Raw genomic sequence first — 19368 nt, forward strand, 5'->3', positions numbered from 1 at the left:
CGGTATTTAAGAAGTGGTAATCTGGGATTACCTACATCGGGCCTTACAGCCAACACAGTAAGGGCCCGATGTAGGTAAATCTAATTTACCACTTCTAAAATACCGAATCATACCGATTCGGTATTTAAAAAGTGGTAAATTAGAGGGAGGGAAATGTAGGTAAATCTGATTTGGTAAATACCGAATCTGTAAGATTCGGTATTTACCGATTCTGTAAATACCGAATCGGTATCCCCCATTGATTCCTATGGGCCTTGAAGCCCATAGGAATCAATGTGGAATACCGAATCGGTATTTACCGATTCGGTAATTACCTATTCTTGCAAGGGTGCAGGGGGTGTCACTTTGACACCCTCTAGCACCCCAATTACAGGCTTGTGTGCCATGTGGCACACATACATGCCCTAAGGGCATGTCTGTGTGTCACATTGTACAGGTGTGTATGCACAGATGTGCATGCACACCTGCATTCGGTATTTTACTACCCAATTGGATTGGGTGGTAAAATACCGACTCCTGAAGGCCTGTGGCACTCTTCAGAGTGCCACCTACATCTCTATTTACCGATTCTGTACATTTACCAATTCGGTATTTTACCGAATCGGTAAATGTACAGAATCGGTAAAATTACCGATTCTGTACTTATGTAGCCCCCTACATAAGAAAACTGTAATACCGGTCGGAAACGGCCGAATTCGGCCGTTTACGACCGGTATTAGGGCTCCTACATCGGGCCCTTAGTTCTCTTGGAAATTCTTCAGGGCTACAAATAGACATAAATTACATTTACAAATTAAAATAAAAGGTAGCATGACAATTCAATTTAAATAACCCAATAATCTTACTGGGTACTATGATACAGCCTGCACATAGCAAGCATACCTTATTTTACATGGTATTGTCTTCAACAATCACTTAATGTTGATAAACTGGAACATCTTGCGATGCATTTTGTATCGACCAACTTCAGGAATATATGTTTGAACATAGAAGTGATAATTTATTCCCGGTCCATATTTCTGATAGTAACATTGTATAGTCACAATTTCCTGAAATATATGGTTCTCTGCAACACAAATAACACCTTTTTACCTGTACATATTCGGGTAACACAGATGTATTGTCTTTATCCATGCATAGATCAAACTTCCCGCTTCGATCACAAATTATTTGTAATATTGTAGGTCCTGTACACGGTAGGTGCACCAAAGATGTCCTTATAGAAAATCATATGGATATTCATTAAATTAGCCTATACTAAAATATATTCTTATGCCACTCAGATAAGCAATGGCAGTTTCTAAGAACGTTTTATGTGTATGTACTTCAGTTTTAAAACACCACTATTTAAAAATATATTTTAAAATAGTTAAATAACTATTTAAACTTTTTTGGGAGAGCTTATTATTGGCTCTTTATTCACCTAATCTGATTTTACTGTGGCACAATGTGTGATTCCTAGAGAATCTGAATTTAATCTGCAATATGTACCCTGGCAACGTACTTCTACATTGAGTGAAGTGCATTATTATATAAATACATCTCAAATATGCATTCCTTTATAAATGGCTGTAATATTAGTGTTAAACATTAAATGAAAAAAACATTGATAAAATAATCGTCAATTTGATTTCTGTGCATTTTTTTAGTAGTGAATTTATAAATTCCATACTTAATTTTGGAATTTGGCAGTTGAAACAATTGAAAACAGTGTCCTACTTTCATTATAATTTATATAATTTACATATTTATTTGCTCAAAATAACTATGACAATAATACCTGTAATATTGGATTAAAATGTTCTGTGATAACATCACTTTGATTATTTCTCCAGACAAAGGTATGAAGCATTTATGTCGAAATGCTGGGGACATTCAGCCATATGCCATGGTGATGAAATGTGTGAAGTCAGTAGGAGCCATCATAATTGCTCTGGAGATGATGACTGCAAAGTTGCTTACATCAATACTCTTGGAACATTTCTTCAAGAACAATGCACGTGCATCAATGTATCAGAATCTGAGCAACATTTGTGCAAGATGGTCCACTACAGGTTACAGCGCAAGGCCTGCTTTGGTAAGTTGTATTTAATTTTCTTCAATTGAATCATTTCAACAATGCATCACTTCTGAAAATGTATTCACACACATAAAAACAAGCATACACAGAGACATACGTAATATATGAACAAGTTACCTACCTTCAACAACGTTCTTTCTAGTGGAGACTCTATGAAAGAAACACATTCATCACCTTTAAAATATCCCCAGCTGCCAAAGTGGATCCAGAAAATTTTACATCAGTAATCCTGTGTGGCAACAGATGGTGTCATGTGGCCCCCCTGGTGAATTTGACTGTCCTGGAAGTGATAGGGCATAGTCATGTATAAGCACTGCGAGCTAATATCAGTTTGTTAGTCTTTCTCCTTCTTTGCCCCTAGTGTCGAGTACTTCTAACAAATTACATATAATAGGGTATCTTAGAATCTAACCTGGAACCTGGATATGATCTTCATGAGTCCACTCCACAGAAAGGGGGTGGGAGGGCCTTGAGCTGTCTATGATTTGATAGAGTAGCCATTAGAAACAACAGTACTGAAGGTTGCTAACTTGTTCTTCTGATTAATACTTCTAACTAGTGAATCATCACATTTAGCTTGGATACCAAGCAGCACCTCTCAGTGACAGAGGGTTCCAGAAGTTCACTCAGTTGAGACAGTCTTACAGGGGAGTATAGGCCAATTTGCCCTCTGGTCAGACCTTACTGTTAAGACAGTAGCGTTATGTAAATGTGTGTACCAATGCCTACATCGCAGACTGGTAGATGTCCAGAACCTTGCCTTGCCAGTGCTAGTGCAGCATTCTTGGCCATGGTGCAATGAACTAACAGGCCTTCAGCAGGTGTTTTCCTGGCCAGTGTGTATCAGATTTTGATATAGAGGAGTGACAGTATAATTTTCTGCATTTTCTCCTCTTTTTGTGGTCCAGGGAAGTCTACAAAGAACTGAGAATCCACATGTGTGTCTTTTGTGTGGTCAATGTAGAAACTCAAAGGCCCAAGTGATGGAGTCTTTCCTCAATTTCTGTAGGTGGAGGATGAGTACAAAGGATTGGCAGAGTGATAGATTGACTGATAAGAAATTATCTTACAAATTTTGGTAGAATGGATTTCTGGGTCTGCAGCAAGTTATGTAGACAAGTTATACAGAGACTGCCAGCAGTTCAATTGTAGGCATGAAGAGGTGACGGCATTCTGGAAAACAGTTTTTATCATCTTTCTTTGGTACAAACAAGTAGAATAAATAGCACCTTGGGCAGCAGTAGGTTGACTGCCTAAAGCAAAATGGTTCACTGTAAGTTACTGTGATGTGGGATTAAAACTGGATGGGGATGGATTGAAAGTCAACGAGTAGCTTCTGCAGACTTTACTTGCTTGACCTGATGCATCTCCAGCCGAGGAGGCAATGTCATATCCTATCTCTTATCAGCTGAGTATAGGCCTGTCATGGCAAGATAAAGTGGTTTAGCAACTGCTGCTGCAGCAGAGGAAGAGTTAGAGGAGAGCTATTGCTGCTAGTGTAATCTCCCTCTCCCCAAAATTACTTGGCCTACAATTACTACACAGTTCAAGGGGGTGTTGATGCTCACAAGATAACACCCTTGAATAACCCATGTACTTCCTGTACTTCTGGTATGGCTGTTTAGCAAGCAAAAAGAATCCCAGGCTAGTAGTATAGCTTGATTGTTCTTAAATCATTCAAGGACTGAATCAGCTTTCTCTACTAACAATCTGGAGCTATGAATGACACCATCAAAGACCCTTTAGCATCTCATGGAAAAACAATTGATCTCATCTAAGTATACCTTCTATACAACTGCACTGTCCTCAATACCTCTGCTGACACAGTTTGTAATATCCACAGCCCTTGTAAGACATACTTTACAGACCTATGGACGTCATGTATGGTTTGAGCCAGCAAAGGTCTTTCAGGACAACCAGTAAGATCCTGCTGGCCATTTAAAAAAAAAATTGGTTTGCTTGCCCAGTTGTATTCATGGATCTTAAGGCTAAACTAATAGAAGAGACCATTCCCTTTCAGAAAGCACCAATACATTTTAATTCTATACAGGGGATTGGTCTGAAGGGCATTAGACCAGGTTCCCATGAGAATGCTGGTAAGGGCCTCATTGTTTTTCAATAGTTGCTCTGAAGAGAACCTTGTTGAAGGATGTCAGTTAGCAAATTGGCCTTTGTTTTAACTGTAGGCAATTGTATATCTAGCCTTTGCCAACTAACATATATCAGTGTTACCACACATATGTTTACCATGCATATGTTTACCACACATGCCTTTACCATCCATATCATACAATGCATTGCTCTTTACAATGTATTGCCTTACATTGTGTGTCTTTACCATGGATTTTGTTTGTGGTTAAAACTGATATGTATATATAAATATATATATAAAACAAAGCAATAAGCCAGTCATATTTAACTCAAATAACTATAACCTGCGCCCTCACCATATACAGTGATGTAGTCAATGATGTCATTTCAGATGTCATCATTGATGTTAGAAAATACATCATAGCACATATCATTCATAATGTAATATGCGAGGTCATAAGCAGTGCCTGGTGATGGCATAAGTTATAGTTTCTCAAGTTAACTATAACTAGAGAATTTTAGTGTTTTTTTTAGTTTAAGCTGTTATGTGTTAACTGAAGTGTTCTCCTAATAATAAATTAACTTTTTTAAGAAAATGTAAGGTATAATTTCCACACCTAACTATAACGTCACCTTAACTTTTGTTTTTTACCAGTGAATTTCTGGGTTTTTTACATAGAGATTTTAGCACAATGCCTATCTTTGAAACCCCTTGGTGCCTGTGGCCATGTGGAGTGTGGGATTGGCTGCAGACCCTGCAATCCACCTCCTGCTTGTGTCCAACCCCCGCATTGCATGGCCTCCAAATGTGTCCTGCAACACATTAGTGACATCCACCATGTTACACATATATATTATACATATAGGGTTCTCCATGTATGTTTATTTTCACTCACTAAAGGTACATGTAGAGGCACAATCACATAGATAGGCACATACAAGGGTACGGACAGAGACACACATTTGCACACCTCCACTGAGTGCGACCATCAAGGATGTAGGAAGTGTTTCAAAGTCAGAGGCACACAATAGTACATGAATTTACAAACTGCCATTCACCCGCACACACTCTCAGAAATGAATATGTGCAGACTTATATAGTGGTACACACTGGAACCGCATACCACTCCTGACTCCTACAGATACTCAAATATTCATAAGTACAGTTTCACACTCTATGTTACTCACAGAGACACACATACTCACACCTCACTGATTCATGCATACACACCTGCTCACACTCAGAGACGCATACTGGGACTCATATTCACACTCATGTACTCATAAGTGCAAACTTACTTGCACAGGAAATCTTAGGCTGCAAATTCTCATTCCGCATAAGTCCTGCCACACCATTCACTTTGCAGCTGCTCCTGGGCTGTGCAAGCCAGTAATCTCCCCTGCACAGCCCGTACACGTGTGAACATGCAGGTACACATGTGTCTGCATGTAGCCAGCCTGGGCCCCTTACTCCTGCTGCGTGCAGTGGCCTAGTCAAGCTAGGGGGACACCAGTAAAATACACATGCAGTCTCTTTCATCATGAGTTCACTGTGGGTGAGTCCCAACTTATGAGGCTCTCCCACAGTAAAAGCTCAACAAATAGGTGTTCAAAAAGTGAAATCTCAGGGCAGCCCAGAGTGTCAGAACCACCTTCTAACATATAAGTACAGACTTGCACTCAGAGGCTTACTCTAGAACATGTAGTCACTCCACACTATTGACTCACACACATAGTTATAGCGCAGATTCACACTTAGATGCACAAATTGGGTCACTTATTCACACATCTCCTCTGGCTCACACAGCCACTCACATTCTCATAGGTGGGTGCACATTTGCATTCTGGCCCACACACTTGGATATGCGGTCCACTCTGACTCAAAGACTCAAACTCAGAGGCACAAATTAGGTCATCCAATTGTGCATCGACTTTGACAGAGGCACACAAGTATGGTGCAGACTCACACACAGATGAACACAGTGGGACAGACATGTGCATGCCTTGATTCACACTCACGCACATGCACACCCATACAGCTACTCACACACCCCAAAGCTACTCACACACCCCCTACAGCTTCTTACAAGCCCATACAGCCACTCACTCAACCATGCACTCACACACACTTACAGCTACTCAAATGCCCATACAGCCAATCACACACGACTAGCACACCCATAAAGCCTCTCACACACCCACTCATATACCCATACAGACACTCACATGCTCACTCACAGTCATACAGCAACTCACACCCATTCACACACCACCACTCACTCAACCATGCAGCCATTCAAACAGCTGTTAAGACACTCACTCACCCACATACACATACAGTCACTCCCACTCACACACTCAGTGATCCAATAACACACCCACTCACACACCCATACATCCACTCCCACTCCCACTCCCTCACCGATACATCCACTCAAACAACCAGTAACACAGCCATACGGCTAAACCCATAAGGCCACTCACTCACCCATATCACCACTCACACACCCATTGAGCCTCTCACACACCCACTTACACACTCATGCTGCCACTCACACACAAACTCATGAACTCATGTGATCACTCACACACCAATTCACACAGCCATACACCCACACACACAGCTACTCACACACCCATACTGCCTATCACACAGCTGCTCACAGTCATACAGTCTCTCAAACACCAACTCAGACACACATAGAGCCACTCACACACCCATTTATAGTGACATACATGTAGACACATGAAAACATGTATTCATACATTCACAAAAAAAACATGCAAATAAACCTTAGTTTTTCTTTACACCAAAATAGGTGGGTCTAAAAAGAATCATTTTTGAACAGATTTGAGTCTGTTTTTGGAACTCTGTGAGTGAATTGGCACTATAACGAAATAACTTGATAAATGCACAGAACATGTGCAAACATTCCTAATAAAATAAATACATAGCATTTGTGGTGCACCACAGCTTGTAAAAATGCTGGCAGACTGCTTCCCAACTGTAACAATTTTGTTGCAAACTGTGGAAAAGGTCCCAACTTTCAGCACCTGTGGAATGACAGCAGGAATGTTTGCTGTGACAGCTGCAGGTACCTGGTCTCCAGGAGCAATTATGTGTGCAACAGAAGATATTGAGGCCTGTGCTGCAATACTCCATATTTCTGCTCTCGCAAGATGGTGGCGGGTGAATTGTTCTTAAGTAGGTCACCATGCAACTGGTGCTATGCGAGACACCGCTGCTAATGTTATTGCTGCAAAGGTTGCACTTTACAACCTTTGTAGTTACCTTCTTCTTTCCAGAAGGTATAGAACAGAAACTCCAAGCAAAGGATAATTTTCTTTGTGGTGATAGTTCTTCCTTCTCTTGTTCTGTCTCACATTGTTCTTCTAGGACTCTTTCTCCTCCTGATGCCATCTTGGAGTTTGAGAAACAAATACCAAAGAAAAAATAGCTGCTCCTAACAGGTTTTTATATTTTCAAAATCAAAATCCCAAAGCGGGATTTTGTTTCATAAAATACAAAAAATGAGTGACACCCACACCATGGGAGTTGCCTCCTATGGCGTGGAGGCCATTTTGCAGTTTTCACTGCCCTTTGCTGCCAGATTTTCCAAAGCATTGATGGAAAGGGAAATCTGCAAGTTGGACCGGACACACTAAAACATGCAGGCAGTGTAATGGGTAAACGTCCAACAGCCCTTACTCCATTGGGCTGTTGGAGGAGTATGCCAATAAAAGAGAGAGAATAGTCTTCTTCACTGCCATATTTAAATACTGCACATCTGTAAATCAGGCGCTTGGACCTTCAGTTTAGTGAGAGGATATCCAGTTGCAGTTGTGACTGGACGCCGCTCTACCACAAACTCTAATCAATCATCTTGTTAAATAGAAATAATTTTAATGTTAGGAGTGTATGTATTTAGTGGTCTATACCTCTCTTGATTTATCCACCTCATTACTTGTAATGCCCATACTTTATTTCTATCGCATTTGATGTGGTCTTAATAAATGTATTCCTACGCCCACTTAATTGTGTTCATTTTCCCTTTTTCACTGTTAATTGTTAATACAGTGATTTAAGCATCCTTTTTTCAAGATTTAGATTTTTCCGGTGTGGTTTATGGGCTTTATGGCTTTTTGGATTCTTGATTGAACTAATTCTTTCCTTGATGGACGCGGTATTAAATCTTGATTTATCCTTAGGAGGGTGCACCGGTTTGCTATTAGGATGTTGAAGGCTGCGTAATTGGCAATGCTTTGGGTGCTTAATGTGATATTTACTTTCTACATCTCATTACTTCATGTTTTCCATCAGCTTATAGACATTTTTTTGGGAACAGCTATGCCCATTTAGCTTTTTATTAGTTTACATTTCCTAACTTATATGGTAGTGACATATCGATTTACTACTTCACCAAATACACCTTTGGTGTATTCATGATTAGCAATTGTTTTCAATAAATCTATCCAACTATGTCATCAGGTTGTTTTTGTCACTGGGATCTAGGGGCATATTATCAAGGGAGTTTATCTCCACTTTTTTGGCTTTAAAAGCCAAGAAAGCGGAGATAAAATTATCTCCCTATTACCTAGCTGTCGCTAACACCAGTTAGCGACAGCTAGTAGGAGATAGCGACCATCTTGGGCCCCGCTTTGCATGTCAGTGATATTTATCACTAATGCCATGCAAAGTCGGTAATGCATGAATATCGCTGACTTTTCAGCGATATTCATGCATTTCGGGCGATTTTTATCACTTAGGAGATAAAACTTGATAATAGCAAGGTGGCATATTACCAACAACTAGCGATAATTATCGCTATGTTGGTTTAGCGGCGATTTTTATCACTTAGGAGCCTTGCTATTATCAAGGTATATCTCCTAAGCGATAAAAATCAGCCGAAATGCATGAATATCGCTGAAAAGTCAGCGATATTCATGCATTACCGAGCTAATGCTCTTAGCCATGTTATCCACCTACCATTGGATAACATGGCTCAGAACTGCTCAGGGGCAGGTGTTAGCTTTTGGAGATATTCGCGCTTAGCGCGAATATCTCCAAAAGTTGGTAATAGGAGATAGCGATGTTAGCAACTGTTTCCAGTCGCTAACATCTTGGCACGCCCACTTTGCATGTCATTAGTGATAAATATCACTGACATGCAAAGAGGGCCCAAGATGGTCGCTATCTCCTACTAGTAATGTATATGTAAATGTATAGGCATTTATATAGCGCACTACTTACCCGGAGGGTCCCAAGGCGCTTCGACCGCTGCGAAACCCTTCCTGGCTTCCCTGAGAGATGGTCCCTTAATGGGTGTCTCCAGGGTGAGACCAGGCATACCCGGCGGTCTGGTGGGGCCGTTAGTGAAGATGAGGCAAGCTAATGCCCAGAGTTGCCGAGTGTGATCGCTGATCAGAGTGGGCACCGAGGCGAGAGAATTATCGAGTCCGCTGACCCTGGTCCAGAAACCTGCCGCGCCGGGAATCGAACCCTGGTCCCGGGCTGTCCTCTGCTCTCGGGTCTGCCGCCTCTAAACAGTGAGCCACACTACTTCACTAGCTGTCGCTAACTGGTGTGAGTGACAGCTAGGTAATAGGGAGATCATTTTATCTCCGCTTTCTTTGCTTTTAAAGCCAAAAAAGCGGAGATAAACCCCCTTGATAATATGCCCCAAGGTTTCTAAGCGATAAAAATCGCCTCAGCTCGGCGATAAAAATATCCCCGCTAAACCAACATAGCGATAATTATCGCTAGTTGTTGGTAATATGCCCCTAAATTATGAGAAGCACATCTATGGAACTGAAAAATATAAGCTTTGAATTTTTTCAGCTGAATTATTTTACTTATATTTACTGAGAATATTGAACCTAACATCTGTTAAATGTATTTCTATTGTAGCACAGACTCCAGAACCAGTATTAAATATTGTCCCGTCTCAGAAAGGAGCATCGGAAACCGAAATCACTTTCACTGGATTCCGTTCTCCATTAAATGGTGAGCTGATAAACCTTTTCAAATGCAACTGCAGTTTAATCAATGGTTTTTAGTATTCATGTGCCTCGTTATTTATGAAAAAGAGATCGTTTTAATGTGAGTGATGTTGCGAGTGGTTGTATATCAACCACTGCAAATAGCCTAGTCAGATAAGATAAGCTATGAGCTTTCGTGTGCTGTAAAATATGATTTATTTGAACAATCATTTTCAGTTAAGTGGTTCTCAGGAGTGTGTTTGATACCACCATGCTAAAAACTTAAGAGGCAAGCTTTTGTTCAAACATCGTGTAGCTCAGTTATCCATATGGTTATATTAAACCATTCTTCCTCTTAACCAACGGTGAGTTTTTTGTAAATTTGCAACAGTTGCACATTTAGGCCCTGAAAAAGGCGGACAAGTCAAACATGTGAATATCTTATTCATGTTCTAGCCTGTCAGCCATAGTGTGCTGTGGTATGATGTAAAATGTTATGAGTAAGTTATAGACGTCACGTTTTACAACAAAAGCCGTCCTTTTAATAGAGCTTTAAATTCGACTATCACCAGTCTTCAGTCAGAATGTGCGTGTTTTGACAAGTCTGTGGCACTTGGATCGTTGTTTGAGAGCTATATTGGCACAGTAGTTTTGTATGAATTTGAAGTCCATTGGGTTCCATCTTGTTTTGAACAATGGATGGAATCGATGGAAACCCTAAGCTGTGTGGCTTTTGTTCAGCCAGTATTCAGAGCTCTATATACACCTGTTGTTGAGCTGCACAGGATTGTGGGATCAAAGGAGCTATTTGTTAAACCATTATTGCTGAATTTAAAGCTGCAACAATTGCATGAGAATGTTTCTAGGACGCCGATGCTGGGACTGTATGATTAGGAAATGTGACTGTCATTTTACTTTTGACATATGTATGTCACTACTTGTACTTATGTGAAAGCCGCTGATTAGTGATATAAATTATGAACAAATCAATAAATACATACAAAATTAGTGCTATATTAAAAAACACTGAGTTAAACAAAATTTAAAAAACGTTCAATTCATATGTGTTTATATGAAAATGAAATAAAACTTTTAGACTTTTGCAACTAAAATGTGATGCTCGCCACATTATTTTGCAATGGTTCTCTAATGTTGTTTTTAACTTAAATAATGAAATGGAGTACCACAGTGGGCCATAAAGCCATGGCAGTGTGGTTTGGGGTCCTGCCAAACGTCATCCCTGCTTTGAACCCCTGCCGCATCAGGACAATCCTATTACAAGACCAGAGACTATTGACCAGATGTATCAAAGGGTTTTATTCATTCTGTGTCTATGGGAAAATGTGTTCATACATATGAGTCTATATTACGAAGCATTTCCTTGCTGTTTTATTTTATAGCAGTCACAGATTTCAAAGCAAGTTTACTTCATCCACAATGCTAACTGTCCTAAAAAGATGAGGAAAGACATAGTCAAATGCTCCTTTGATCCATAAACATGCTCCACACTTGTAGTCTGTGTTCTTGTGTCTTCGTAGCTGTTGTGTTGTATTGCACGGGTCAGCGCGAGTACATGCTTGGTGCGAGGCTTCGCTCGTGCATTTCTCCACATGGACTCGCGCCGACTCGTGCTAGTGTTTTCATTCAACCTTGTCTCGAGTGTTATTATTGTTCAATTGTGCATCACTCGCGACCATCCTCAGTTTGTTGTAGATGTACTGTTTGCTGCAACTGTGATAAGAGTCAGTTACCCGCTATCTTCTTGGAGACTGGAGTTGTATGCAGGGAGTGCTTCATTTATACGAATAAACTTGTTCTACCATCATTAACTTGTTGATATTTACTCAACAATTTGGCGACGAGGGACGGAGCATTGAACCCTTCCAAGAAGCACTTCCTGTCCGATTTTATGCTAATTTACGCATTTTTTTCGGAACTTTAAAAAGATCTAAAACATCTTCATTGATTCCTGTACCTGCATAGAAAGCGATGAACAGCCACCTGAAGAGCTGAATTCTCATCCGAAGAGCTGAATTCATTTTTATCCTTTTTCTGCGTGTGGATATGCGCGTCTTCGTTTCTTGATCGCGCTAGTGAATCCTTTCATTACACGCATTGGCTGATGGTAAAGCGGAAGCGATTGCTGCACTTCGCATGAAACTTTGAGACGCTGCTTTCCATTGGATTCCTTGTTTTTGATGAAACTAAAGAGGTGACTTCGTTTCTTTTCTCCGGCTGAAAAAACTAGGAAATGTATTCAAAAATAAACGGAGTGAAAATCAGAAAGGCAGCGAAACGGATGGTGATTTGAAGTACAAGAAAACTTACTATAATCTTCAAATGAACACAGGGAAATGTTCTGATTTTCCAGGAATCGTTTGACTATTTTTTTTTCTTCTTCAACATTCAAGTACTTTATTTTTTTTATTCTCATTACTAAGACTATTTTTTTTGTTCTACTTGTTAATGATATTCAGTGTAAATTAACTTATCTATTTGCTTATTTCTATCACTATGTGTGCTCAAGGCTATACTCTTTCTCCTCCACAAAGTTATTGGTCAGCTGGTAGTTCTCCTTGTATGCCTTGGATTGAATGGAAAGCTTACTTCTTAAATTATATTGAGACTTTAGATGCAAATGGTAAAATGAAAGCCCCAGAAAAAAAAGGTATTTTCTTACACTGTTTGGGACCTGAAGGATTAAAAGCCTTCAATCAACTTCCTACATCACAAGCAAGTGGTGACATGAATGTATTTGATAAGGCTGTATATGATTTTGATAAGTACTGTTCTCCCAAAGTATGCATAGGAATTTCTAGGTTTAAGTTTTTTCAAAGAAAACAGTTAAGTGAGGAAACTGTAGATAACTTTGTCTCGTCTCTGAAAACATTAGCCCTAGATTGTAAATTTGGAAATTTACAAGAAGATCTTATAAGAGATCAAGTAGTTATGCACTCTAAAAATGAGACCATACAGGAAAGACTATGGATTAATGGTGATGAAAACTTAGATTTTGTATTATCCATTGTTAGAAAAGCTGAACTTTCCTGTAGGAGTGCATTACAAGTTAAAGGGAAAGATGCTTCAGTCAGTAAAAATGTTGTTGCAAAAATTAATCAAAAATATGATAGTAAAAATAAGGATGCCCTCAAAAAGAAACAAATATTTTCTCACAAAGCAAATTCTGAAGTTTCAAAGGGTAATCTTAAATGTTTTAGATGCAACAGCAGATCACATTTAGCAAATGACAAAACTTGCCCTGGCTTAAAGCAGAAATGTTCCAATTGTGGCTTAAAAGGAAATTTCACTTCTGCTTGCAGAAGGGGTAATGTCAACCAAAAAGTCAAGTGCATTGAATTAAGTGAGAATAGTGATGATGAAGATTTCACAGATGATTCCAATGACTGTTCCTTTGTTTTGAACATAAAAGATTCTGTAGTCTTAAATGTAAATGACCATACCATTAAGAAGAAGCCATTATGTGATATGGTTATTGGAGGGGTAAAGATCAGCATGTATGCAGATTCTGGATCACCTTATTCTATAGTGTGTGAATCTGTCTGGAAGAAATTATTTGTACCAAGACTAGGTAGTCATTTGGAAGAAAGTGATATTAATCCTGAGGGATATTCTGGTGGAAGGATAGATATCTTAGGATTCAGAACTTTAGTTTTCAGGTTTAAGAACAGAAAGTATATTGCGAAATTATATGTCTCAAAGAAGGGTCCTTCAGTTCTTAGCTGGTTTGACTTTGGTAAACTTGACATTGTACTGGATCCTAATAGTCCCAATCCAGTGATGTTGATTGATGAGCAAAATGGCATTTCTTCATTGATGCTAAAGAAATTTCCAAATGTTTTTTCTAAAGGCATTGGAAAGTTGACCAACTTTAAACATGAAATTCGTTTAAAGGATAATGCTTGTCCCAAAATACATAAGGCTCGAAATATCCCCTTTGCTGTCAGAGAGGAAGTTAAGAATGAATTAAATGCTTTGGTAGAAGGTGGTATAATAGATAGAATAGAGTCTTCTGAATGGGTTTCGCCCATAGTGGTTGCTAGACGGGCTAATGGCAAGGTGAGATTATGCATTGACCTTCGTCATCTTAACAATAATATTGTTGTAGACCAATTTCCTCTTCCTCGCATCTCCGAAATGTTGTCTGTGGTTGGGGGGTCAAATATTTTTTCAACAATCGATTTATCTGCTGCTTATCACCAGATAGAGTTAAATGAGAAGAGTAAGGACTTGACGGCATTTATTACACCCTTTGGGTGTTTCAGATTCAACAGGATGCCTTTTGGTCTGGCGTCCGCAGCAGCAATTTTTCAGAGGGTCATGCAAGATATTTTAAAAGACTGTAAAAATGCCATTTGTTTTCAGGATGACATATTGGTTTTCAATGATGACAAAGACAAGCACATTATTGCTTTGGAAGAAGTCTTGAATGCACTTAATGTACATGGCCTTACCATTAAGCATGAGAAATGCAAATTTGGTGTCCATTCTGTAAATTACTTAGGTCATGAACTATGTGCAGAGGGTGTCAAACCTAAACCTTCACTTTTAGAAGCAATTAAATCGGCTCCTCATCCTTTATCTAAAGACGATGTAAGGTCCTTCTTAGGGTTAGTTGAGTTCTACGCTAGGTATGTACCTGACTTTTCGTGCAGAACATATAATATCAGGCAGTTAATTAAAAATAGAGTTGTTTTTGAATGGACAAGTGAATGTGAGAAGGAGTTCTGTGATGTGAAGAATGCTATCTGCTCGGCAAGTGCGCTATCTTGCTTTGACCCTTCTCTGGAAAACATTATTACTACCGATGCTAGCGCAAAAGGACTGGGTGCTGTGTTTACCCAAAAGAATAAGGAGGGAAAAGAAGTTATTATTGTGCATGCTTCAAGGGCCCTTACTCCTGCTGAGGAAAAGTATTCCACAATAGAAAGGGAGACTTTAGCGTGCATTTGGGCTTTGGAACATTTCAGAGTGTTTGTCTGGGGTAAGGAATGTACACTAAGGAGTGATCATAAACCTTTGGTACGCCTGCTCACTACAGAAGGCATGTTAAGAGCTTCAGCCCGTATTGCACGCATGTCCATGCGTTTGCAGGATTTTATTTATAATATACAATATTTACCGGGGAGAGAAAATGTTTCTGCTGATTTTTTATCTAGGATGCCTTTACCAATTCAGGAGGATTGACATAATGAATGGGACAATTTCCAGATTGCCATGATTCATGATGAGGGTCCCATTTCCATTGATCAAACTTTGTGGAAAGAGAAATTTGAGGATGATGAAATTTTAAAGAATGTTGCCAGTTATATCATTGGTACTTGGCCTGAAAAAAAGTGTTTGAATTCAGAATTGAAAAGCTTCTGGGAAGTAAGGTCAGAACTTTCATGTTGTGAGAACATCATCAAAAGAGGTGAACGCATTGTGCCACCAGTGGGTGTGAGGAAAATTATAGTTTTGCAGGGTCATGAAGGTCATAGTGGCATGGTTAGAACCAAGCAACAAGTTAAGCATTTATTTTGGTGGCCAGGGATGGACATGTTTATCGAACGATTGGTCAGAAATTGTGTGGTATGTGCCAACTCTGATAAGTCTTTAGTTACTTTGAAACCCAATATGGGTGCACATACTATTCCAAACAATCCTTGGAAAACCATTGCCATAGACATCATGTGTCCTATTGGTTGCGAATTCAAGTATGTTATAGCAGCCATTGATATTTTCTCTAAATGGCCAATTATTAAAATTGTCCAAAAGATAGATACTGATTCGGTTCTATGTTTCCTAGATAAAGTTTTTATTGAAGAAGGTTTACCAGTAAGGATTATATCTGACAATGGTGTACAATTTATCTCTAAGAAAGCCAATGATTATTTTTCAAGGCTTGGGATTGCCCATTCCACTACTTATTTATATAATCCTAGTGGAAATGGGGTAATAGAGAGATTCAATAGGGTTCTGAAAGGAGCTATACAGATTACTAGTAATGATGACAAAAAATGGGAAGTAGAAATTTTTAAGAAGGTGTGGATGTACAGGACAACCACAAATTCAATGACTGGGTATTCTCCTTTTGAGATCATGAGAGGGAGAATTCCTAGGACAAAGGTGAATCCCTTGTGGTTGGTGAAATCCACTCCTTCTGATGTGGATCTGAGTATAGTTAAGGAAAACCTTATTCGTACTCATTGCTCAAACAAAAAGTACTTTGATGAGAAATGTGGTTCGAAAAAGGATCCCAAAGTGGAAGTTGGCATGATGGTAAAGGTCAAGAAACCATGGAAGGTAAAGAAAGGTGAAAGTTCATTTATGGGTCCTTTTGAAGTTTCGGAGGTTTTAAAAAACTCTGTGAGATTATCCAACAATAAAGTTTGGAATCTGAGTAGAATTGCTATCCTCAAAGCTGACAAGGATGTTTATTGTAAAGAACCTGTTTCTGAACATCCTGATTTTTCTTTTTTGGATGAGGATTCCCGTGTTACAGATGCTTTACCTTGCTGCTCAAGTAGTTGTTATACCAATCAGGATACTGCTCCTACTGTACCTCCTTGTTCAGACAACAGTACCACCAGTCAAGATGTTACTGTTCAACATGGTGTTCCCTTACCTAGAAGAGTCACTAAGAAACCAAAGTGGTTGTCTGATTTTGTTGCTTTCATAACCGGAAAAATGTAATTTACAGTGTTTTCTCTTGTTTTTTTTTTTCATAAGGGGGGAAGGTGTATTGTGTTGTATTGCACGGGTCAGCGCGAGTACATGCTTGGTGCGAGGCTTCGCTCGTGCATTTCTCCACATGGACTAGCGCCGACTCGTGCTAGTGTTTTCATTCAACCTTGTCTCGAGTGTTATTATTGTTCAATTGTGCATCACTCGCGACCATCCTCAGTTTGTTGTAGATGTACTGTTTGCTGCAACTGTGATAAGAGTCAGTTACCCGCTATCTTCTTGGAGACTGGAGTTGTATGCAGGGAGTGCTTCATTTATACGAATAAACTTGTTCTACCATCATTAACTTGTTGATATTTACTCAACAGTAGCCTACACAAGGCCTGCTTTAGGGAAATGGGACAGGTGCTGCAGCACTGGGCTCTGATGGGGGGGTCGTTGTGTTTAGCAATGACTTGACATTTAAAAGCCGCTGTGCAGAGTTTCTTGTGCATCCAGATTGCAGGCAACAATAAAAATGTCAAGATAACTCTTGTGATTAATGTTCCTGCTAGAGAGAGCAATCTGAGTTTTGTCTAGTGAAAGTCTTGACTTGCCTTAACTTAAAGTAGTGCAGAGGGTTAATGTGCCTGCTGCAAAGAACAGATCTGTATTTAAAGTGGATAGCCCAGTGGATTCGAAAAAACTGCTTTCAAACAAGTGCTTCAGAACAAATTAAATGTATGCGAGAAAGGGGGTATGGAGAAATGAGGGGCCTTTTGCCAGGTGGTAGTCAGGGAATCTGAGGAGGAGGTCATGAGGGTGCACTAAAAAAGATCATTGCCTTGGGCGCCACCAGCCCAAAAGTCGCCCCTGAGCCTGCAGATAGATATGCGCTTTTCTTTAAGTATGTCATTCTATGCTGTTGCTTTTTCCCATCAGTATGCGCATTTATATAGCACATCTATTCTTTTTTTAGTTCCTTTTACCCAAGGCTGTTATTCTGAGAGCATTTCCATCTGCGTTCACAGGTGAACTGTGCTCATCCTTTGAATGCGGGCATGCCCTAAAGCACCCTGTGTCGGCTGCCAATTGAACTGCATTTACTTAGGCTGTTGCCGTTAGATTTGCTTGTAGCATTGCAGTTAGCAACAAAACATCTCATGCTGGGGATACGGACTCGAGCTGCTGTTGACGTCAAGCTAATTAAAATTCAATGGCATTAGTTGCAGCTTCTGAGAGAGCTTTGCATGGTAATATTTATTAGTCTAAATGTAGTTGCTGTAGAATGGAGGATGGTTTCAATAACTTAGTGTCTCAACCCATTATCATCTTTGTTAAAATCAGTGGCCACTGATTTTGGTAAGTGTAGGCTGATGGTAGAATGTGAAGAACACATAGAGTTTTTTTGTTTGTTGAATGGTTTTGGTAAAGATTATGAGGACACTTATTTCTATGATGATACTAATTTTGATATTTTTTATTATGATGACAATACTTTTTGCCCTGATATGCCCATGAGTCAAAATATGACAGCTTTACCTTTTGATAGTGGACTGAATGCATAGAAAATGTATGTAATTATCATGGATGCCAATGTAGGTTAACATGTCAGAGCCAGGTTAAGATCCCCTTAATACAGGATCAGATTGGCTAACATGAGTGCAGAGTGCCTGCGGCCCTTGATACCAGATAACGAGGCCTCCACACCCAGTCTGTGTCCTAAAATAGTTACTTACTTAACCAGAGGATGACGGGAATTCCTTCAAAGGGTATTGATAGTGCATAGTCCCCATCTCAGGATAACCTTTTGAACATTTTGGGTCCATTAACAAAGATTTTGTGTATGGCTGAACATGGAATAGATTTCGGAGAGGTATGGGACTCAAATGTAATATAATGTCTAATTGGACACAAAGCTTATCTCTTCTGCAACTGAAAATAGACTTTCTTGTTCTCGTGCCTTTCTGTCTTCATCGGTGATTGGATCTCCTAGAACTTTCTGAGACAGCTTTGGATCTCATCCTAGCATTCTGGTCCCAAGGAACAACCCAGACCTACAGAGCAGCCTGGGGTTTTTGGCTAAGCTGGTGTTTTTAGGGAATATTTGTTCTGTTTCCTTAAATATCAAAGTTGTTTTCAATTTCCTAGCTTCTCTTACGATGCAACAAAATCTTTTTGTATTGTCAATGGTTGATTTGTCCATCTGATTGACAGATCAACCACCTTGACGGGTCATGAGAAGATATGCAATCAGCCAATAGTCCAGCATCCTTTGGTTTCTAGCTTACTCAAGGGAATTGGGTATTTCAGTCCTTCAAACCATGTGACTCTTCTTTGTGGGATGTGGATTTGGTTCTTCAACTGTTTGGACATGTGACAATAACTTTTTCTCTTGGCTTCTGCTAAACAGACCATGCTTTTGTCTCTAGTTTTTTCAATAGGGTTTTGGGATAGCTCTCAGGATACTACTATGATACACTTGGCTCCTGCTCAAGTACATTTCACTATCTCTAGATCAGTGTTTTTCAAACTTTTTGATGCCGAGACCCCTC

General features: G+C 39.6%; 1 protein-coding gene across 3 annotated transcripts in view; it reads left to right on the plus strand.

Annotated features, from left to right (window-relative positions):
* GFRAL (GDNF family receptor alpha like) overlaps nt 1-19368 on the plus strand; it is a 772441-nt gene that overhangs the window by 567887 nt on the left and 185186 nt on the right. For 2 of the 3 annotated variants that reach the window (XM_086926442.1, XM_086926445.1), the window contains 2 exons: nt 1836-2077; nt 10080-10175. In XM_086926442.1, the coding sequence (XP_086782568.1) occupies nt 1836-2077; nt 10080-10175 (338 nt within the window). The remainder of the gene's footprint in view (nt 1-1835; nt 2078-10079; nt 10176-19368) is intronic. The other variant, XM_086926444.1, reaches the window with a different exon arrangement.

This window comes from Lissotriton vulgaris, chromosome 6 (genome assembly GCF_964263255.1).
Source record: "Lissotriton vulgaris chromosome 6, aLisVul1.2, whole genome shotgun sequence".
Taxonomy (NCBI): Eukaryota; Metazoa; Chordata; class Amphibia; order Caudata; family Salamandridae; genus Lissotriton; species Lissotriton vulgaris.